General features: G+C 38.7%; 1 protein-coding gene across 7 annotated transcripts; it reads left to right on the top strand.

Annotated features, from left to right (window-relative positions):
• The first annotated feature begins 560 nt into the window (after nt 1–560).
• Nucleotides 561–23,347, top strand: NEK3 (NIMA related kinase 3). Of its 7 annotated transcripts, XM_032496234.1 has the most exons (18): nt 597–669; nt 1,246–1,349; nt 2,684–2,746; nt 2,957–3,113; nt 4,625–4,718; nt 4,807–4,904; nt 6,087–6,170; nt 6,743–6,810; nt 6,904–6,990; nt 8,995–9,049; nt 12,164–12,364; nt 12,759–12,831; nt 14,527–14,573; nt 16,654–16,753; nt 17,295–17,438; nt 17,696–17,830; nt 19,708–19,834; nt 20,272–23,347. In XM_032496234.1, exons 3-18 carry the CDS (start codon nt 2,706–2,708, stop codon nt 20,351–20,353), a joined length of 1,593 nt encoding a protein of 530 aa, XP_032352125.1. In that variant the 5' UTR covers nt 597–669; nt 1,246–1,349; nt 2,684–2,705; the 3' UTR covers nt 20,354–23,347. The 7 variants fall into 7 exon arrangements, 6 of the variants coding, with proteins under 6 accessions (XP_032352121.1, XP_032352123.1, XP_032352125.1 ...); XM_032496235.1 differs by lacking the exon at nt 2,684–2,746 and having other exon boundaries at nt 598–669; XM_032496231.1 differs by lacking the exons at nt 597–669; nt 2,684–2,746 and adding an exon at nt 690–707.
• Nucleotides 23,348–23,770: the final 423 nt, after the last annotated feature.

Genomic DNA, 23,770 nt, shown 5'->3' with positions numbered 1-23,770 from the left:
GCTTTTTTCACTGTTCATCACTGCAACGTCTCTAACATTATTGCAGTGTGGTGGTTAAGGGTCAGGCTCTGAAGCCATACTTCCTGGGTTTTAATTCTAATTCTACCACTTATTAGCTGTGGGATCTGAGGCAAATAACCTCTCTGTACCTCAGACATAATTCTACCTACCTACCATTAGGGTTGTTTTGAAGATTCTGAGTCAATAGCTAACACTTTAGCTCTATTCTAAGCACTTTATACATAAAAACTCACTTAGAACAGTGCCTAGCCCCTCATAACTAGTGTACGTTATCTGTAATAATAAACGTGGACTCTCTGGGGATCCACTGTTCTGCCGTCCACACTTGCCCTAGTTCACACAGCTGGTAAGCTAAGTGCTGGGCCCAAGAAACTTACCTACATGGGCTGTTCGCATAAACAAGAGACAGAACTCAGGCTGCGAGGAGGACGGCGTCCCTTTATATTATTGGCATTGTTCTGGAGCAACATGGAACAACAGTTTGAAAACGCGCCCTTCGTAGGCCCGCCTACTCCGAGAACAGCGCCTCCCGCCATATCTGGCAGGCTAACTTCGCCGGCAACCCAAGAGACGACCCGCCGGCCCGCCCCGCGGAAGCGCGCCGGCCTCGGCGGCGGAGCAGGCGGCTTCGGGTCGCGAGGGAAGCCGGTGAGCGGTCCCCGCGGGCAGGGGCGACGCCACGCGGGGTAGGGGCGAGCAGGACCCGCTGCGGCGCTCGCGGACCCGGGCCTGGGTGGCGCTCCCGCAGCCGCCCGCCGCGGGCTCGGGGGGAACGGGGGCGCTGGGGCTGCGAGGCAGAGCTGCTTCTCCCCTAGTCGGGAGAGTGGGGATCGGGTATTCCCGTCATGCGGGCATCGCGCGCGGGCGGGCGCGCGCGCCTTCTGAGCTGCATCCTGAATTTGCATTTGCAAATCACTTTATTAGTTTTTGATGGTATAGGCCTGCGAAGGGACGCTTTTGTCACATTCAGAGTATACACGGGTCTTTTGAGCTTATGGGTGTAATACTGAGTAACAGGGGCAGATGTGGGCAGAAAGGGCCAAATGTGGTTTTCAGCTAAAGAAAGTCAGTGGTTGCTCTTCTTTATCAGTGACTGTCCATTCATAGACTAAAGACCTGAAGTAAAAAAAGAATAAAAATATGGGAAAACTAAGCCTCCTTGTCAAATCGTGTAATAGTACCAGGGGTCAGTTAGAATAGCGGCAAACAACTTTTTTCTTTCAGATCCCTGAATCTAATGATAGACCTACCTGTCCTGGAAAAGAGTGCTTTTTGAAGACCTTGTATCTGGTTTGGTTATATGGAGAAATTATTTCTAGAGTTTTCTGGTAATTCTAGATAAACAGGAATACAAACGAAGTTTTATAGGTCACTAGACTGTAGGTTTGGGCTTGTGAGTTTTTGCTTTACCTGCCATGCTCTGTGGACCGCATAATTCTTGGTGGTGTGATTTTTATGAACATAAGACACTACAAGTAAGCTTTGTGAAAACCAAGTAATTAATTCCAGTGTTTTTCTGTAATGAAAAAAAAGCTTCACCTAGTTCTAAGGTTTTGATAGTAATAATAGCAGCCGTTTACTCAGGGCCCCCTGAGTGTCAGGAACTTTACTTATATTCATTCTCTGTAATGTATTAAGCAGTCCAGAGAGCTGCTTCATCCGGGAAATACAGAAGGGAGACAGAAGTTCGAAGACTCTGTTTAACATCTCTTCTTAGTCCCAGGCACCTCCAACTCAGCGTGTCCCCAAAGGAGTGCTTGTCTCCCTTCCCCACGCCTTTCCCCACCCCACGCCCAAAAATCAAACCGAAAACCACACACACAACCATCATGCCTTTCCTTTTGGTATCAGTATTCACCCAGTTTATGCCAGAAACCTGAGTCTGCCTTGTCCCCTCCTCCCTGCACTTCTCCCATAAATCTATCACCAAAAATCTTGCCAATTCTTTCTATGTTCCTTCCATTTTCTTTATCCCATTGCCACCACCTGATTCCATTCCATCATTTTCCTGCCTTTTCTGTTGTAGGAGTCCTGCACTGGTCTGCCTCCCCTCTCCCCTGTCTGGGACATTGCTCTACAGACAGAATGAGTGATTTTTCTAATATGTAAATCTACTCTCTTGGTTGAAACTCTTCCAAGACAACCCTTTAATTATCCTGAGGGTAAAATCCAACAACTGGAACTTGGCTTAACGATGGCTCTCAGACAAGGCCCTGCCTGCCTTACCAGCCTGTTACAGTCCTCTTCCAATTTCTTGAATACATTCTCTTTTGCTCTTTTTTTTTTCAATGGGAGGTAATTTTAGGTTTATTTATTTGTTTTTTATTTTTTTAAACAGAGGTACTGGGGACTGAACCCAGGATCTTGTGCTTGCTAGGCATGCACTGTACCACTGAGCTATACCCCCCTCCTTTTGCTCCTAAATATGTGATTCCCTCTGCTTCTGACACTCTTCTGTCCTCTCTGCCTGGTCAACGTCCATTCTTCCTTCAGGCTTCAGCTTAAATAAGACCTTCCTGTACACCTGGAAATTGACACAGCATTGTAAACTGACTATACTTTAATTTAAAAAAATGAAAAAAAAAAAAAAAAGCAACACAGAGTAATATAAATACAGTGAATCCTCTAATATTAAAAAAAAATCACCTTCCTAATTCCCCAGGATACTCCTGCCATCTACCAGCATGACTCTTCCTGGAAGACTGGCCCCCCTGCATTTGTTTAGGTCTGTGGTCCCATCTGCTTTGGACTGTGCATGTGGCTGGGCCGTGAGAGATTTGTTCCAGGTTATAAAACCTGACATGGGTGCTCAGTGTCTACCTGTTGAATGAATAAAGGAATAAGTTGTCCTATCATGGTAGTTAGAGCTACTTTGAATTCATTCTGTCCTTTGAAAATAAATGTAATGCTCAGCTGTTTCTGTTTTTGAATATAGTTTGGGAGAGCCGGTGGTGACTGCAGCAGGGGGCCCCAGTATGGACGGCTACACAGTCCTGAGAGTGATCGGGGAAGGCTCCTTCGGCAGAGCCCTTTTGGTTCATCAGGAAAGCAGTAATCGGATGTTTGCCATGAAAGAAATAAGGCTTCCCAAGGTGACTGCTAAAGCAGTTAGCTATTGTTGAGCGTGTACATGTAATTTGTAGGGGAAAATAAATTCTTGAGCGTTAATGTGGTCCTTTGTGCCAAAGGTTTCATGGATTTATTCATATAATAAAGATCTTTGCAAGGTCTTGATACATCTTTTGTGATTCTTAAGACATAATTAACAAGAATAATCAAGATTTGGGTGGTGATTGCTATTTATTTTATCTTAATGTGAATAATTTGTAATAATTTCCAATTTTGCATACCTAAGGGTGTAGGGAAGATGCCCAAAAGCAACTCAGGTGCAATATTGATGAAAAAAAGGAACATAAACCTAACAACAGCTAGCTCAAGACCTAAAACGCTAACCTTCGGTATCAAGGAACCTATTCTGTGGATTAGTTTGTCGGTTTTCTTAATTTATAGGTGCTGATTTGTCTGTACAGTTGACCCTTGAACAACACAGGTTTGAACTGCTTCGAGTCCACTTAGACTCAGATTTTGTTCAGTAGTGAATACTGCAGTGCTACACGACCCGAGGCTGGTTGAACCCGTGGATGCAGAACCTTGGATACGGAGGAACCGCATGTGCGGAGGGCCGACTATGCATTGTGCTCAGAATTTTAACTGCGTGGAGTCGGTTCCCCTAACCTTGTTCAAGAGTCAGCTGTATTCATCACTGTGTGACCTATATGACGTATCACTCACTATGTGACCCTTGTAGTTGTCATATGGAAGAACCATGCTATGAAGGCTGCTTAATAGTGTTTGGATCATTTTTTTTAAAATACACTTTAATAAAATTCTCAGAATGAGTATTTTTATTTTCCCATTGCATTCTTGACCTTGTGTAGTGGTTCTCAGACTTGAGTGGGCATCAGAATCACCTGGAGGGCGTGTTCTAACAGATTGCTGAGACTGCCTGGTTGAGTAGGTCCGGGTGGGCCCGTGAATTTGCATTTTTAACAAGTTCCCAGTTGGTGCTGCTGCTGCTGCTCTGAGACCCCTTGTGGTAGGACATCATCAGTTGCAGTTTCTTAATTGTAAGAGAAGTCATTCAGGATTTTATCCTCATAGAGTAAATTAGGGGATAAGCAGTTTTGGAAACTTACTTTGCATATAGTCTTTGTCTATCCTTGCTGGTGTAAGGCACCAGTGGACTGATAAAGTGATGCAGACAGTAAAAACATGAAATCCCTAGTTTTTCTTTAAGGATCTGCCATTGTTGATGGCATGCTGTTTCCACAAGTTAGGATACGCTTAGGCTGCTGTTAAAACTCGTTTACATTCTGTGCTTGTAAAGACATAAGAGGTCAGATTAAGCCTGCAAAATATGTGTAACGATAGTTGGGAAATTCCCCACGTGTTTTCTCATGGCGTTTGATCGACTTAAATTGGGTCAAAGTGCAGTGCTACAGAACTGCGTCTAGCAGTGAAACGTACAAAATACTATCATGTGGTAAACCTATCTATTCTTAAATGAAGTTTTACATTTACCTTATTTAAAATCTTTTTCTAGTCTCCCTCTGATACACACAATTCTAGGAAGGAGGCTGTTCTGTTAGCCAAGATGAAACACCCCAATATTGTTGCCTTTAAAGAATCATTTGAAGGTAAATATGAATTTCCCCCAATATAAGCATTTCTCAATTTGATTCATGGCCACTATGGCTTTCTTAAGGAGGCTTCCATTTATTTCAGCTGAAGGACATCTGTATATTGTAATGGAATATTGTGATGGAGGAGACCTAATGCAGAAGATTAAACATCAGAAAGGAAAGTTGTTTCCTGAAGATATGGTGAGAGACTGACACACCTAGTTTCCCTCAATGTTTAGAAGCACCTTTTCTCATAAAATCTGTGTGTGATTTTACATGATTACTTGACACCCTAGTTAGAAATGACTAATTTCTGCATCCATCCTATTGCTGCGTGTGTCGTTACAATGTGGCTGCCTGCAATGTTTTTAGGAAGTAAAATAGACATAAGTTTATAAAATATCTAGAAATAAAACTTTCATGTTTAGAAGAAATTCAAAATTGTGTTTATTCATATTTTGTACTAGATATATTTTAAATTTTTATTTTTTCGAATTGAAATGTTAGAAGCCAGGTGGATTTTTTTTGCATTTCTAGATCATCTGAAGAATGAAGCCTGCAGTTCTGTTTTTTGGGAGTACCTATTCTCAGTCTTTTTCCTTCTAAAATTTAGCATATTCCCTTAATATGCTTACTGCCTTTTTAATGGAAAGTTACATATTAAATATTAATGGAATGAATTGACTAAGGAAAATATTACATAGACAGCTTTACTGGGGCTTAGTGTGATATAGGGTATAACATGTTATGAAAATATATTGGTATAAGTATTGTTCATTTAGAAGTTGTGTTGTTAAGAACCTGGATTCCATAGTAGGAGGTCAGTTTTGCTTAAAATAGATGAATCTTCACAGCAAAAAAGGGATTAAAAAGGGTCAGTTTGACATTTAATTGTGGGCACCTGGAAATTTGGGTACTATTGACTGGGGATTTGTAAGCGGAAATGCTGACCTCAAAAGATTGTTGATAATGTAATGAAATCTTTTAACATATGAATAGTCTGGAAAAGTAAATGAAAATCTGGTGTAATGATTACAGTATAAAAAGTTATAGCATATTCATTTCTAAGTAGTGAACTACTTTTATATCTGCATTTAAGAAATTCTTTTATTTGGTTGAATATAAGAAAAATATAGTGGGAGTTTTATTAAAATAAATTGCTCTTTGGATCACACATAAGATAATGATAATGGAGTTCACAGCTTTTCAGAATTTCTCCAGGCATCACTGAATCTTAGTTGAAGTATGTAACTTTTAGCAGTTCTATACTTGTATTATGGAAAACCCAGGTCAACCAAGGCTGAGAGATGATTCTTGAGAATTTGGGGTTACCCTGACCCATTTACTGCATTCTTACAGATTCATGTGCTTTCTTTCTCACAGATACTTAACTGGTTTACACAAATGTGCCTTGGAGTAAATCACATTCACAAGAAACGTGTGTTACACAGAGATATCAAGTCCAAGGTAAATGAAATACATTTTGGACCTGAAAAAAAAAAACAACAAACCCAAACTATTTTATTCAGTCTTTTTTTCTGTGTTATTCTGTTTCTGTTGGGGGCATCTTTATTTAGTTTAGGAATATTTGTCTATGTAATTATTTGTACTGGCCAAATAAAGTACTACCTGAGAAAGGGTTATTTAATCTCTTTAGTAGTATATGTTAATGTGTTCCAGGCTCTCTAAGTGACTTCTTACTGAGACCACGTGTGCTCAGATGGAAAATGGTTGAGACTAGGACCTGCCATGTGGAGTTACCCTGATACAGTTTTCCTGGTCGATCAGGGTGTGCTGATACAGTCTGAAGCTCGCTTGTTAGATTTCTAAACAGACATCCTGAATCCCAAGCAAGGGAATGTGTAGCTGTCAAGACGGTATCTTGTCTTTTTTGTGTTCATTCGGAGACTTGGCTGTCAGTATTTCTACTCCTCATCTCCATCATCAGCAGGCTCTGAAAGACAGCTTCTCCCAGAGATCTCTGCCTTGTGTTTGAATGATGGAGGATGTAATTTGAGGTTTTCTTTTTTTTCATGCAGAATGTCTTCCTCACCCAAAATGGAAAAGTAAAACTGGGTGATTTTGGATCTGCCCGACTTCTTTCCAAGTATGTATGTCTAGTCTATAGTAGTGACAGTAATAAAAATATCCATTATTCAGAAATTCCCTGTAATCATTCTCTGCCTTTTTGTGATTTTAGTCCCATGGCGTTTGCTTGTACATACGTGGGAACACCTTATTATGTGCCCCCAGAAATTTGGGAAAACATGCCTTATAACAATAAAAGGTAAGTGATGACTTAGTTGGTACAAGGGTGGCTGTTTGGTGACAGGCATTGTAGCCTATGGATGAAATTTTATTTTTAAAAAAATATATCTCAAAGCAGTGTAGAATTTAAACTCCCAGGCTTCTAGATGAAAGTCATAATTTTCCAGCTGTTTTGATCAGAGCTAAGAGGAGCTACATGTAAATGCTGAAAGAAAGGCTAGTCATTTCTGGGAACAATATGAATTATATTACTGCTTCTCAAACTTTGCTGCTCCCACTTTTAAAAATCCCAAAGCACAGGTTGTAGCCATACCAGTTAAATCCAAATGTCTGGCAGTGGGAAGCAGACATCAGTAATTTTCCAGGATTACCAAGTGATTCCAACGTGCAGTAAAATTTGGGAACCACTGGATTATGTCATTGAGTTAACATTTATAGGACCAGGTAATAAGCACTTCTCATTGATTATGAGAAAATGGTATGAAGTCCTTATGATTGAAAACATAAGTTTTTTCTGAATGTAAGTAATATATGCCCACCTACTGATGGAGAGGGTGGGTAGGAGAGATTGGAAATATAGAGATACACAAGAAGTGAAATGGACATCACCCATTTTTACACAATGACTAATAATATTTTGGGTTTTCTTCCTCATCCATTCACTTTTTCCACTAAACTTAGATAATATACTGTATATTAAATTTAGTATGTTGCTTTTTTCACTTTGTATTATATCATATCCATTTCACGCCATATCTAAACTCTTCATAATTATTGTTAATGGTCGCATAATAGTTTACTACGTGACTCTTCTGAAGTTTATTTAACATTCCTCTGTTGTTGGCCTTATGACATGTTTCCAGTTGTCAGTGTCCTAAACAGTGCTGTGATTAGTAATGCCTCTTATGCATAAACATGTCATTGTTGTCTGGCACATTCTTGGCATAAATTCCTAGAAGCAGGAACACCTAAAGGTTCTTGTTACCTTCTGCCAAATGGCTTTCTGAAAAGGGTATGAAAATCCAGGCTGAATAGTCTCCTTGAAGAGTAAAATTGACTGAATTGGAGACAAAACTGCTATAAAGGGACTTCCTGGGACAACTGGGGAAATCTGAGGTTGGACCAAATTTTAGATAGTAGTGTTGAATTAAGGTTAACTTTCTTGGATGTGATAATGGTGTTGTGTTCATGAGGGAGCGTGTCCTTGCTCTTAGGAGATACATACTGATGTGCATCGGGGTGAAGTGTTTGATGTCTGCCACCTTTTTTTTCAAGAGGTTCAGATCCAGATGGAAGAGGGGAACAGCAGGTGAACGTGGTGTTAATGACAGGGGGCCTAGGAAGGAGCATGTGGGCATTTATAACTTTTCTGTAGGTTTCAAAGTTTAAAAACTTTAAAGTTGGGGGAAACAGTTGATAAAAATCCTGGTTAAAATAAAAAGAATATCATGTGGAAAATGTCTGGAGGATGACAAGTAGGTGGTGAGAATGACGGAGGAATCCTGGAGGGGCTTAGTATGAAGAAGGGTGGGTGAACTCTATACTGATTTTTAAAGAGCTGTTTTGTGGAAGAATAAGAACGCTCTCCCTTAGAGCCATCCAGCGGGGGCACAGAGGGCTGTCCTTCAGGAGGTGCGAGCAGAGGCCTGATGTTGTGCCCAGATGGTCTGGACAGAAGCTGCACGGGGTGACCCCTAAAGTCCTTCTTCCAGCTGTGGTCACCTGAGTCCACGAATACCCGCTCTTGCAGCGAGAACTACCGAAGTGATACCTGCATCACCCAGATGTGCGGGAGCAGAGCTGGGGAGCAGCGTTCTCTTGTGAATGTTACTGTTAGTCAGCATCTAAGGTTTAGACCCAGGTTGCCATATATTTTATTTCAACAGCTGGGAATTATTTATGATATCTATCCTTATTAAAGGTCGAGTGATTTTTTAAAAAATTTTTGTGTTATAAAATACATATATTTTAGTATGATAACTCATAACCTATCCGTCATTTCATTGCTTCTTTATGCTTCCAGTGACATCTGGTCCTTGGGATGCATCCTCTATGAACTCTGTACCCTTAAACATCCAGTAAGTATGGCATGCAAAATGGGAGAGGTCGTGTGGGGCCAAGTCCTAAGTAATGTGCCGGACTCCAGCTGGCAGTTTGCTCCCCTACGATGAATTCATTATAATATTTTCTTCCTGTTTTTTAATATTGTGAATTGAAATTTTTTCTTTTTTAGGGGTGGGGTGGGAAGGTAATTAGGTTTATCATTTGATTGATTGATTGATTGGAGGTACCAGGGATTGAACCCAGGACCTCATGCCTGCTAAGCATGCGCTCTACCACTGAGCTATACACTCCCTCCGTTATAAGATTTTCATGTTTCCACTGCTGTCATCTTTGCCTTGAACCACTACTGTAGCATATCCTAATAGGATATTTCCATGATGCAGTATTTGTAGTTCTATACTTAGCTTGCCTTCCTTCCTTTCTCCCACCCACCCTCCCTCCCTTCTTTCCTTTTTTTGTGGGTATCCTTAACTTCTTTTAGTTTGGTGACATATATGTAACATAAAATTTGCCATTTTAACCAGTTTTAAATGTACAGTTCAGTGGCATTTATTACTTCACAATATTATACAGCCATCACTACTATTTGCAAAACTTTTCCATCACCTGAAATAGAAACTCTGTACCCATTCATAACTTCGTATCCCTCTCTCCCTTGGGCCACTGGTAACTTTTAATCTACTTTCAATTTCTATGTATTTGCATATTCTATATATTTCATACAAGTGAAATTATACCATATTTTTCCTTTTTTGTCTAGCTTATTTCACATAGCATAGTGTTTTCAGTGTTCATCTGTGTTGTAGCATCCCTTTTTATGACTATATAATTTTCCATTGTATGTTTATACCACTTTTTATTTATCCATCATCTGTTGATGACAGTTGGGTTGTTTCCACCTTTTGCTGCTGTGAACATGCATGTACAAGTATCTGTTAGGATCCCTGTTTTCAGTTTTAGGGGAACATACCTTGGAGTGACATTGCTGGGCCACATGGTAATTGCACATTTAGCTTTTTGAGGAACCACCAGACTGCCTTCCAGAGTGGCTGTACCAGCATTTATCTTGTTGCAGTTAGATTTCACTTCTGCGAGTTTCTTCTCTAACTAAAGTATCACGAGAAAATAGACTTTGCTTCTTTATGCTACGTATTTTTCTAAGATATTTTAAAAAGAGGTTAAATCATTTGCCCTCCTTGTTTATTACACAGAACTAACAATCACAGCGCTGATCCCTATTAAGTATTAGCTTGGCGTAGAATTAAATTCTGTTCTTTGGGCATGGATTAAAAAACTTGGCTCTACCGAGTGTTTTTACAGACGTGCTTGAGAGCATGCAGAGCTCACGAGAGTGAGTGACTGAGAAGAATCCTTCACCACTAGATGAAGGAACTCAAAGGGAAGGCATGCTCCATGAATGAGAGGTCAGCTCCTCTGAATATAAGTGGCTTATAACGTCAGCTGAGTAATTAGAACAACCTGGGCAACTTTTAAAAATGCTGATGCCTAGGCCCACGCCAGACTCATTGATTTAAAATCTCAGAAGGTGTCCTGGACACTAGTGGTTTTGGTTTTTGTTTCTGTTTTTCCATTTAATTTGTATTCATTGGGAGCATTCTTTTTTTTTTAAATTTTGTCCTTCCAGTTGTATTGAGACATAATTGACATACAGCACTGTATACATTTAAGGTGTACAACATAATGATTTCACTTACATGCATCATGAAATGGTTATCACAATGATGTTTAGTGAATCTCCATCATCTCAGAGATGCAAAACAAGAGAAAAAGAAAAAACATGTTTCCCTTGTGATGAGAATTCTTGGGATTTACTCTCTTAACAACTTTCATATATAACGTACAGCAGTTTTAATTATATTTATCATATTGTATGTTACATCCCTAGTACTTATTTATCTTATAACTAGAAGTTTGTACGTTTTGCCTGCCTTTATCCAGTTCCCCCTTCCCCAAACTTCCGCCTCTGATAACCACAAATCTGATCTCCCATTCTATGAATTTATTTGCTTTTGAAGTATAATTGACCCACAACACTATGCTCTTTCCTGGGACGTTAATGTTTTTAAAACAGCTGATTCTACTGTGTAGCCCAAGTGGAGAACTACTGTTGTGTACAAGCAAAATTATTTTTTAAATTTCAGTACCTTTTTTGTGATTATATTCCCTGATTTTGTCTTTTTTTTATAAATGTTCATATACATGTTCTTATTTGTTGCAACAAGAATAAGTATTAAGGAGTACAGTGCCCTGAGTATTTGGCACTGGATCTGTTCTCTTGTCTGTTTTAAAAAAGGCAAAAGCAGTTCTCAAACCTTTAGGAAATGCAGAAACTCAGTATAATGGTTAAAAAAAACCTGAGGTAAAGGAGATTCAACCTTATTTTTCATTTCCTGAATTTTCCCTTGGTTATGTGCTTTTTTCCTTACTTACGTGTTGATTTTTCCTTTCTCATATCTTTTATATATTAATAGGGTAGGGCACCTCCAAGGCAGAATGCCATCATGCTCTTACATAAATATTAACCAAGGCTGACACCTGATGTTAATTCCAGTATGTTTATTATACAATGAAAACTTTTTAAATGTCATTCTGGTATGTCACTTTCTATCCCACTCTATTACTTGCCAAATTTTAATAACTACTTTGATGACATAAGAGGTGAAAAAGGTTTTGCAGTAGAAGTTTAAAATGGGAAAAGCCTAAAGTGCGTATTATCAGGGAGCAGGCCTGGGGATTTCTGCGGAGGAGGAAAGCAAAGAGATGTTACACTTAATATAAGCCTTAGTCTCATTTGACTTTTTAAAAAGCCCTATGTGATTTTTAAAATATATTAAAAATGTGTATCTGCAAAAACATTGATTTGAGTCATAAAGTACCCAAATCAAGCATTGATGCTAAGAGTTCCTCTAGGTGGGGACATCTTTTACTATTGAAGTTTACCTTTCTCCTGAAGAACCGTAACATTTTAGAACAGTACCTCAACAACGCCTCTAGGAAGAAAAATTTCTAAAATTAAAATAATTCATATCAATTCAGTTCCACTGGTGTTTCCTTATTTCCATTCTCTTTCCTTGTATCTGCTTTTACAGTTCAGGTTTCCTTTTCAGTTTCAGGCAAATAGTTGGAAGAGTCTTATCCTCAAAATATGTCAGGGGTCCCTGAGCCCACTGCCCTCCCATTATTGCTGTGAGCTTCAGTATCTAATCAAGCAGATGTTTAAAAAGAATCCCTCACATCGCCCCTCGGCCACAACGCTTCTCTCCAGAGGCTCTTTAGCTCGGCGCATCGAGAAATGCTTGCCCCCAGAGGTACGTATGATGCATGTGGGGTTGACTGTGAACAGTTTTCAAGTGTTAGTTATCTTTGAAACACAACTACGTGTTATACGTGCCTATAAAACTTCACATGATGCAGACATACAAAAAAATAAAAAGTTAAAGCTTCCTTTCCCTCCTCCCTTCCACGGAGCTATTCCCCCAAATATAGTCATGGGTATAGTTTGCATTATCCCCTCCACATCTTTTTCTGGATGTATATAAATGTCTCTTTGTCTGTCTAAATTACTTGAATTTTTCAAAATGGCCCTTTCGCTTTAAAACTTTAAATATGATTGTGGGAAAGAATGTTAATTAAATGACCTTATGGCAATGTCTAAAGAAAAGTGTATTTCAAATCTTTAAATTCTCTGCTTTAAATTTTCAGATCATCACAGAATATGGTGAACAGATACTAGAAGAAACCAAAAAATCTAAGCATAGTACACCAAGAAAAAAGGGTAAGAATTTTGGAAAGCTTATTTTTGGTGAAGTGTTCTTTTAAAATGTAGTATAACAAAAAAGAAAGTAGAATTTTCAAGTTATTAGAGATGATTTCCAGAGATACTCCTCAAATCAAAATTTTCTTCTTGTTCCTTCAGACATAATTCTGTACTGATTTATACATTTGTTTTGCCAGGGATCAGAAAAAGCCTAGTGTGAAGATTTTAGTGATGTAAAGATTATTCTCTGTTTCATTGTTAGAACCGTATTTACTCAGGTTGGAAGGCTTCTGTGGGCTAGCCTAGGAATCTAACCATGAAAACGTAATGTTCGTCTTATAGGAAATTGTATCCCCAGGTTTCCAAAGAACCATGCTATAAGCAAATTTTTAAAAGCAGAGCCTTTTCAAAAGTTGTGAACTGTCTACATAATAGCTACACAAAATTTCTATACATTTATAGTCAATCCTGAGCAGATTACCTATGTAATTTATTATTTCTTTGGCAGTTGTCATCTCTTAATTTTTTCAAAGCTATCTTTGTTCCTTTTCATTTCTCATCAATGACTTAGGCCTTCTATCTCTAGAAATGGAATTGAAATAGTAGATACGACCAGAATCAGAGAGAAGGGGTAAGGACATGTAAAACCTCAGTTGTTTGGCACCTATTATCTTAGTGTTATATACTACAAGAGAAACATTTCTAAACTGTACTGTTTTCTTAAAGTTAAATTTTAAATGGTATTTTTGTAAGAATGTAAACCCTTCTAGTGATGTAAACTCTTCAGTCTTGTAACTCAGCCTTTTATCCGTTACTTAAAGGGTGGTCAGTTACCTTTGCTTCAGCAGTTTTAGTGTTAACTTTACTTTGCATACTATTTTGTAGCTTTTGTTCACGTCCCAGGGTAGCGGGAAATTAGTTTTAAAATGCTAGGCAACAGCAACAAAAACACTCTGAGAAAAGTTTCAAGATTAGGAAATGTAGTTTTACAATTTCTAAAAAGAGAGGGAGAAACCAGCAGGGAGGTGCCAGGATATTGGGACCGTGTGTCTGGTGGCGTCTCCATCTAATCTGCAGACTGAGACTAGAGCAATGAAAACGATGTGAGGACAGAGACCGTGTCTGATTTAGTCACTGTTGTATCCTCAGTGCCTGTCATCATCGACGCTCAATAGCAATTGTTTAAAATGCTGATTGAATAAGGAACATGGACGGCAGGGCTCTGCCGGCAGAAAATCTGGCAGGAGCCATCCTCACCGAAGGGATCAGTTGCTGGAGTTCTGCCTGACTGCTCGCTGCTGGGCCCTCGTCAGGGAATAAGCAGCCGAGTTCTTACAAGTCATGACTTCCACCTGCTGTAATAGCTGTCAGGGAAAGCGCAGACTCGGTAGCTAGCTTGTGCAAACGGTGATAAGGACATTCCGAGTATGCAGAGCATCTTACCCCTTGGTGCATAAGTGGGTTGGCGTAAGTGAGTAGAGGTGTCTTAACTTTCAGATGTTAACGTTCGGAATAAACAGCAGAAATAGCCTCTTTTAACAGCCGAGGTGTATGTATAATTAGGCGATTAAAGGTTGATACCTCTATACAGGCTAAGATTTTTTGTTCTTGGACTTTAAAAACTTGGTCTTCATGCGTCTCTCAAGCTTTATGCAACTCACAATAGGAATCTTTATGAATTTTCTTTCTGCCTTCTCTTTTGTCTTTAATCAGACCCCAGCAGAGTCAGGATTGCTTTGCAAAGTGAAGCAAGCACAGTGGTAAGTGCTTTAAAGTTAAATTTATATAACCGTCTACTGGGTACCAGGCATCACTAGGTGCTGTGAGATATTTGAAAGACTGTCGCCCAGTCCCTGGCTTCAGGAGTTTTTTGCCTTTGGGCCTGTGACGTAACTGGTAGCTGTGGCTCTGCACTGCCAGCTGAGACACTTGAGAGCCATTTTATTTGTTTTTTTATTGCTCATCATTGATGACAAGTGGTTTCAATATAGATGTGAGCAAACTTAGCCCTGCTTACAGTTATGAAAGTCTTATTTTAGCTTGGCTTTTGGATAGTTTGTTTTTTTGTGGTAAAATGTGTATCACTTCAGCAATTTCTAAGCATAGAATTTAATGGCATTAATCGCATTCACAATACTTTCCTATCACCCTAAACAGAAACCCATTAAATAATAACCACCCATTCCTCCCCACCCTGACTCCCACCCCAGCCCCTGGCAACTTCTACTTTGCTTTTTGTCTCTAAGAACTTGCATATTCTAGATATTTCAAAAAAGTGGAATCGTGCAATATTTGCCCTTTTGTGTCTGGCTTCTTTTGCTTAGCATGATATTTTCAAGGTTCATCCATGTTATAACCCGTATAATAATTTCCTTCTTTTTTATGGCTAAGTAATATTTAGATCACTATTTTAATCTTGACATTTTTCTATTCAAAAACTTTTAGTGCCTTCCTATTATCCCACGAATCAAGCAGATATTTTTCAGCCTGGCATTCATGGTCCTGTTCGTCTTGTTTGGCCCTAGGCAGCTGTGAGCCCTTTTACACCATAGCTGCAATTAAGTCATGGACAGTAACAGGCAACCCACTTCCCAGTGTTGCCACACCCACCCCAATAACTCATGTCCTATTGCTAATTTGCTTCTTCATTATTTTAATCAACATTTTAACTCCCACAGGAAAAGATGTACTAAGAACAAATTATTCTGCTTATGGAATGCACTAGTAATTAAACTTATAAATTTTTTGAATGAATCTCAGGTTGTAAACAAATAACACCATTCCCCATTATGTTCCTACAAATGGAATATGTTCTGCCCCTATACTTTTTTCTTTGCATAGTAATATCTGTTTATTTCCAGCTTTATTGAGGCATAATTTGTATGCAATAAAATTTACTCATCTTTAGCATGCATTTTGATATATGTTGGTAATTTTTACAGTTATAGAACCACTACCACAATCAAGATAAAGAAAATCCATCCCCCAAATCGAAAATGCATTTAATGCCCCTAACCTACCAAACATCTAGCTTAACCTAGCCTACCTTAAACGTGCTCAGAACACCTACATTAGCCTCTGGTTGAGCAAAATTATCTAACATAAAGCCTTCCTTATAATAAAGTGTTGACTATCTCATGTAATGTGTTGAATGCTGTACTGAAAATGAAAAACAGAGGGGTTGTCTGGGTCCAGAATGGTTATGAGTGGATTGGCTGTTCACTCTCATGATCAAGTACTGATGGGAGCTTCTGCTCACTGCCACTGCCCAGCATCCCGAGAGAGGCTCATACAATACGTCGCTAGCCTGGGAAGACATCAACATTCAAAATTTGAAATACAGTTTCTGCTGAATGCATATCACTTTCAGACCATCATGAAGTCAAAAAATCGTAAATCGAACCATTGTAATTTAGGGACCATCTGTACAGCAACTTTATAAAATATTTTATTTTGATATTTCCGGCATGAAAAGCCCAGTATAGCAAATCATACTGAAATTTTTCATTGCTCATTTCCTCTATAAAGACCTCTCAAATATCTCTGTCATTTTTATATACCCTCTTCATATTTGAAATGATTGATATTAATGGCTATTAATGTATGACTATTAATATACATGCATATGTATGTATAATATGTAAACATATATGTGATTTTTAATATACACATATATATGATGTAGATGGCTACAAATTAACATGTCTGTATGGGGGTCTATGATTATTACTGTTTGATTCATTAATCTTTATTTAAAGTTAAACTAGCTGTCTTTGCACATTTACCTTTTTTGTAGCAATTCGAGCACTCTTTTATCTTTATTTTTAATGTCTTTTAAAGCAAAGGGAAGAACCAGGTGGAGAGTGTAGCCACACTGATTTAGAAAGCATTAATACAAACTTGATTGAAAATACATTGAGAGTAAACAGAGAAGAGAAAGGTAAGTTGTTATTCAAATTCTAATCATGGTGTAAGTGAGGAGCTGGGGAATATAGATGGAATAACCAGTTTCCACCTCACAGGGTCGTGAGGTGTCATAAGCAAGTAGACAGGTGAATCTGTGTTTGCTTATCCAGTAATTTATTTAATCTCACAGGAATATTTTATTTATGTATAAAAAAAGAGAAAATAGTGTTTATTAGTAAAAGCTTGGGAAAAAAATGGTAATTGTTGCGTTCTGCACCACAAAAAGCGTGGCATACAGTGTGTACCTAAGTCTTCTCGGGGCTTTATTCTTGTACATTGTGTAATATCTGAGTATATACATATTATTTTTAAAAGCTCACTTTAATGATTAGCTTTACTGTTTCATTTGGATTATTTTTCATTTCCTTTACTACTTAGACTTGAAAAAACACTTATTAGATCTGAGTTTAAAAGAGAAAAGAAATGCTTCTGTAGTGTTGCTCGAGAAATACACGTGTGGATGTAGATGAATAAATAAACATATTCAGCAATCCTTCTTTACATTTTAAAATCAGATAACAAAGCCATCCCTCGGAGCAAAGCCAGTTCGCCAGGTCCTCTCAGGCGACAGTGGGAGAAAAATGCATCCACTACAGCTCTTGCTGCTCTGGGAAATGCACCCGTGCTCACCTCCAGTTTAACAGCAGAGGACAGTGGAGGTTAGTAGTCAGGTTGAATACTATTATTTTATTATACAACATTCGCTAATAGTTTTTAATGAGAGTTTCTTTTTTTTCCTAATGTCACTCTGTGAAGGATATTTGGTGTCCCACGTCAGAGCACTGCTCATGCAGGCGAGGGAAACAGATTTGGGTAGAGAGTAAAATACAATTAGTTTTGCGTGAAATATGATCTGGAAGATATATGCTGAAAATCTTTTCTCTTTGGCACTGATTTTTTATCTTTTCCCATCCAGGTGGCTGTGTAATAAAGTACAGTGAAAATAACACCCGGAAGCAGTGGCTCAGAGAGGCTCCCGAAACCTTGTTGAGCATCCTTAGGAATGCTGATCTCAGCTTGGCTTTTCAAACATACACCATCTACAGACCAGGTGATGCATGTCTGTTCCTTAACTGTGGAAACCCTTTGATCTTTTTTTTTAATTGTGGTAAAATATACATAACATAAAATTTTCAATGTTAACCGTTTGTAAGTGTACAGTTCAGGGGCATTAAGTACATTCACATTATGTAGCCACCACCACCATTCATCTCCTGAACTTTTCCCGTCTTCCATAATGTAAACTCTGTATCCATTAGATAGTAATTCCCTGTCCCTGCCTCCCAGAAACCCTTTGATTTTAAAGTTAGAAAATAATTCATAGCATTGTATTTTTAGGTTTTCTTGAATCTTTTCTAGCTTCCAGTCTGAAGCCATGGTTAATTTTCCATAGAGTTTCATTCCTTCTGTTTGTTCATTATTTTAATGATGATAAACAGTGATTATTGTTCACTTGTTTTAACAATCATGTGACCACTTTGACAAGTGGCCTGTTCTTTACCATGCAAATATACCCCTGCTTTAGTGACTCTGTAGCTCAGACTTTATCCTAGTAAACTTCGAGGAACTTCATTTCTTTGTCTCCGTACTTGAATTCTGTTGCATTGACTAGAGTTCAAAAAAGATGAACAATTACGATTTGATTATTTTTATTGTTTCTACAGATATTTTCATTACAATTACACAGCATAACCTTTTTTTTAAGTGTAGTTGATTTACAGTGTTAGTCTTAGGTGTACACCAAAGCAATTCAGTTATACATACATATATTTTTTTTCAGATTCTTTTCCATTATAGCTTATTACAAGAAGTTGAATATAGTTCCCTGTGCTATACAGTAGGTCCTTGTTGTTTATCTATTCTATGTAGAGTAGTGTGTGTCTGTTAATCCCAAACTCCTCATCAGCATAACCTATCCTTAGGAACCTAGACCAAAGGACTGCAGTAAGGATGTGTACGCATGTGTGCATGTGTGTATAATTTTGATAATTCAGTTACTAAAGCCGTCTTGCTTGGTTTAAGATCTAAGATCAGTTATGCCAAGTAGAACATATAATGGTGTGGCAAGTCTCAGCTGTATTTATTGTAACAGTTTTAGCTGTATTTGTTAATTTGGTCTGTATTTACTGAGCGCCTAACATATGCTAGGTTAAGATTTAAAAAAAAAAAGAATAAAAACAGTAATTATTTCCCTGAAAGAGTTTATCATTTGGGAGACCAGCACACAAGCAAAGAATTTAGAGCTGTGTTTCCTGTGTTCTGATAGAGCCGTGTGCAGACTGTTACAAGCCCCAAGGAAAGGGAGGTGCATGAGTGGACAGTGTTAAGGAAGATTAATGATTATGAATTTTGTTTTAGCAATTATAGGTCCTGGATTATAGGTTTCTGATTCATTGATGAAATTTTGGTCATTTTAGCAAAGTCACTATTTAAAAAATAGATCATAGCTCTATTGTAAAAGAATTTTTGTAAAGATTTAGCCTACATATTTTATATTAGGTTATTGCTTTGTAAGCAAAAATCTGAAAGTAATTACCATCTGGAAAAAATTTTAAAAGCATGCATGTGGTCTTAATTCCCTAATTTTATTCCACTACATTGGGAAAACTTGGGGGGATGGGAAAGGTTAAAGGAAAAACAATGCTTTAAAATGGGTTCTTATATTTGAGGGTTTCAATTGTAATTTTCTGAATTTTTTCTTTTGCATAAAGTACTGTTTAAAAATTTAATACACATGTTGATGCTTACTGGGCTTGGTTTACGCCAGAATTCATGCTGGGTAATGCGGGGAGGGGGCACAACAAAAAATACAGAGCATGGCATTGCCTTCAATGAGCCAAAATACCTTTGGAAGAATTTAGTCCAATGTGCATGAAATAAGCAAATATTGCTTAACTTAGCATAATTTCTATTACTGTTCCTCTGAAGGTGCAGAAGGGTTCTTGAAAGGCCCCCTGTCTGAGGAAACAGAGGCATCGGACGATGTCGATGGAGATCACGATTCTGTCATTTTGGATCTAGAGAGACTTGAACCTGGACTGGATGAGGAGGACACGTATGTGCAATGTACCAAGATAGTTGACATGATGCGCATGTCGTTTAAATTGTACTTTAATACGTTCTGGTTGAGTGGGAGCTGGTTATATTACTTTGCATCACAAATGAATATTTGTATCTTGATCTTTTGTCTGGCATGGGTAATGTGTTATGGTATTATCACAGAATTCCTGACTGAGCTGTATGTTTATAATCGTTCTGCTTGGACTTGCTATTTTTTAATATACTAGGTCTTATATTGAAAAAGTTATAGAAATAGTGAAAGAAGTGATCTTTTGGAAGGCTAAGTTTTTTCTCTGTTCAGTTGCTTTATGGAGCTCATTTTTCAAAAATGTAAATATTGTTATGGTCGTGTTCTACTCTGCACCCATCAGCAAATAATTACTGTGTCCCTATTATGGAGACTTAATACTCAAATTGTTTTTTCCCCCACAGGGACTTTGAGGAAGACGACAGCCCTGACTGGGTATCAGAACTGAAGCAGCGAGCTGGCTGGCAAGAAGTGTGCAGTGGATAATGCACTGGAAATGTCCCTTAGTCACATTGAGGGGATGCTGACCATGAGGAACTGACATTCAGATAGTAATTAGCTCACGGGATGTATATTTCCCCTTGGAAACACAATGAAGAGGGAGAAACTGTGGATATTTTAAATTGTTCCTGGTTAGTATCATAAGCTATAAAAAAATCTAGAACTTCTCTGAGTTTGAAAACTGGGTGTGAGGTTCAGGCTTTGTGGTCAGGTGGAACAGAAATTGAATGCTACCACTTACTGCTTGTCTGATTGTGGGAAATTACTTAACCTCTTTTAGCCTGAATTTCCTCAACTGTAAAATGAGAATAATAGTGCCTACCTCACGGGGATGCTGACCACAGACCATTACAGCAGCCCATAATGTTGTTATTTGCATTGTTGTGATTTGTGCGTATTACTTTCTAGCTCTTTTTATATCTCCTAAAGGTTTAAAGATCTAAATGTATTTAATTATAACTTAATGATGTGTGCAGTGTTTCATTAAGACATCAATGATCTTCAGTGATCTTCACCAGCTACCAGCTGTCCTTACATGGATGCACAATAGGATGTCCTCACAGGAGGCACAGAAGAACCCGGATCTGAGGATCAGCCGTGGGACGAGTGGGGGTAACTTCAGATCTCATGAGAAGTTGACGGTCCTGTATATGAGAAAGGAATGGGAGTCCACACAGGAAGTAGCGGAAACTATAGAGTGTTGTGGAACTAGTCGTGGGGGGGGGGCGGGGACAGGATCCCAGCGTGGGTGTGTCATGGTATGTCAGCATGCTGGGTCTTGTCATTTAATGCTATGATGCGTTAGTGAGAGGAGAATGTTATCCTAAAGAAACAGGCTCTTCCCAGGGGATCCCACAGGGGCAAGTGTGGGAACAGCATAAGCCTGACCTGGGATAGGGAACAATGCTTAAGTAAACAGTAGGGGAAATAGTTGTGATACCACAGTAGGATCATTAATAAAGATCTGCTGAAATATCAAATACATAAAGAGTTAGGCATTTTTAAAATCTTAACATATAACTGTGGTATAGACCTCACCCCCCACTTGTTATTTATACTCAGACATTTAGTCATCCTTGGTCTCCTCTCTGATAGCCTCTCCATCTTCCCTTATTTTTCAGGACCTTGACATTTTTGAGGAGTACTGGTTAGGTGTTTTGTAGAGTGGCCCTTGATTTGGGTTTGTCTGATGTTTGTCTCCTGAGGGGCCTGATCTTGAGGGTTTGGGAGGAAGAACAGCCCAGAGGTGACGTGCCCTCCCGTCACATTGTATCGGGGGTCTGCCATCTCCACACGCCACGACTGGTGGTGTTAACCTTGACCACATGGTTAAGGTGGTGTCTGCCAAGGTTTCCACTGTAAGTTGCTGATTTTCCATTTCCATGTTCTGTTCACTCCACGTGAGTCACTAAATCCAGCCCACACTCAAGTGGAGAGGAATTAAGCTCCAGCTCTTGAAGCGGGGAATAATCCACTACTAAGTCATTTGTTTTGTTGCTTAGATTGTCCTAGCTTTGGCCACTGGGCGTGGTTTCAGGTTGGCACCTGTGTCCCTTTGACATGCCCTCCTCCTTTTGTGTTTCAAGTACGTCCTTGCTTTCCGGCATTCCAGGAAGATGGTACAGGCTCATCTTGTGCCTTCTCTGCCCCAGACCCGGAACTAGCCATTTCTCCCAGGACCCCTGGTTCCTTTCACTGGTTCAGAGACCAGGATCTGGGTACCGGGTGTGACTGTGGCTACTGAGATGTCACAACTTCTTGGCCCTCCCAGCAGACAGTTAGGAAGTACATGTATGCCTACTATCCTGTGTGCACACGCATCTATAGTCAACTTCTGTATCTCCCCGTCTGTATGTATATTAAGCTAAGAATAGGTTGGTTTATACTGATGTCTTGGACTCTGATCCAGTACCACAGGTTCATTCTAGCTTCCTCCCCTTACTTTTCTGAGGCTTCTTTCTTTGACAGTGAGAAACTTAACTTCACCATCCACTTACTTAGTTCAGTTCCGGTATACATGTAAAGCAGTTTCCAAATTACTAACCCATACCCCTGTGAGGAACAAATTTACCAACTAAAGTACAGAGTTTATGTATTGTTCCTATTGTCTTTAGCCTTACAATTTCTAGTCAAAACAACATTTCCCAGAATTACTTATGTTAGCTTCCTTTTTTTTTTTTAACCATTGTCTTTAAGTTAAGGTAGGCAGGGGTAGTTTTAAGGATATTTCTAGGTAGTTAATGTCCATAAATACTGTATCAAATAGATACATCTTAGCGTTACCCCAGAGTGTAAACATGTCCAAACTAACAAAGGGAACTTGAAAATATGTATAGTTAGTTACTGAGAGACTGAATGAATCTTGATTGGATGACAAATCTTTTCAGAAGTCAGGTGGTTTGCAGGGTTTTGCTTTTAATAAAATTTCAAGAGACTAATGGATGATTAGAAATCATTTTTAGTACTAGAGTACTATATGAGTCTTGACATACAACAAGGCAAGAATTAAGGGTCACTTTTAACAAAACTTCCAGTTCCTATTTATTTACTTACATGAATGGGGTTTTTCAGCACTTACAGCTTTAAAACAAGAGATTCAAAAAGAAAATACAAAAAAATTGATGAAATAAAATTATTTTTAAGGCAAGACAAGGAAAATTTTAAACACAAAATTCTCTCCAGCAGTTTGGACTACCACCTCTTTTTGGTGTGCATTGTGCAGCTGCATTATACATCAGCTAACTCCTTAGGCTAGAACGTTCCTTTCTTAATCCTATAAGGGGTCATGATGACCCTCTGCTCACCTTGTTGAACTATGTAAACTGTCAGTGTTACTTTGTTGTATAACCCTTTGTCTTGAAAACTTACGTAACTGTGCTTTGACCTCTAAGCCAGGAAACAGTCCTCAGCTTTCTGAAAGACTGTCTCTGGCATTATAATCCTCAGTTTAGTGTGAATAAAATTTTCATTTGTTCCTTAGATTGAATATTGATTAATTTTTCATTGACAGAATCAGTGTTGAACTTGGTTTATTCTAGCAAAAAGTTAGCATTCGTTGATGGATACTAATTGAGCCAACTAGGGGGTTGAAGAGGAAAGCCCATTCAGGTCTTTAAGAGTTGAATTTCCAATACAATTTTATTTTTGATAGTTAATAAATATCAATTCATGATTTTTTTAGTTTTATCAATTGTGTACCAGGCTAATCACCAACAACCAATCAGAATTATGCGTGAGCCCACAGGCCCTGGGATGCCCCTCCCTCACCTGGCCTTTAAAAATGCTTTGCTGAAACCCTTCTGAGAGTTAAGGGTTTTTTGGGTACCAGCTGGTGGTTCTCTTTGCTCTGCCCTGCAATAAACCTTTGTTTGCTCCCGACTCTAAAGTTTCAGTTTGTTTGGC

The sequence above is a fragment of the Camelus ferus genome, chromosome 14, assembly GCF_009834535.1.
Source record: "Camelus ferus isolate YT-003-E chromosome 14, BCGSAC_Cfer_1.0, whole genome shotgun sequence".
NCBI classification, from domain to species: Eukaryota; Metazoa; Chordata; class Mammalia; order Artiodactyla; family Camelidae; genus Camelus; species Camelus ferus.
This window is presented reverse-complemented; position numbering and strand designations above follow the sequence as displayed.

Excerpts from the sequence above, each read along its gene's own strand:
- NEK3 (XM_032496234.1), top strand. The coding sequence starts at position 2,706 with ATGACTCTTCCTGGAAGACTGGCCCCCCTGCATTTGTTTAG. Across the intron at positions 4,719-4,806 it reads CTTTAAAGAATCATTTGAAG|CTGAAGGACATCTGTATATT; the intron begins GTAAATATGAAT and ends CATTTATTTCAG. Across the intron at positions 6,991-8,994 it reads ATGCCTTATAACAATAAAAG|TGACATCTGGTCCTTGGGAT; the intron begins GTAAGTGATGAC and ends TTATGCTTCCAG.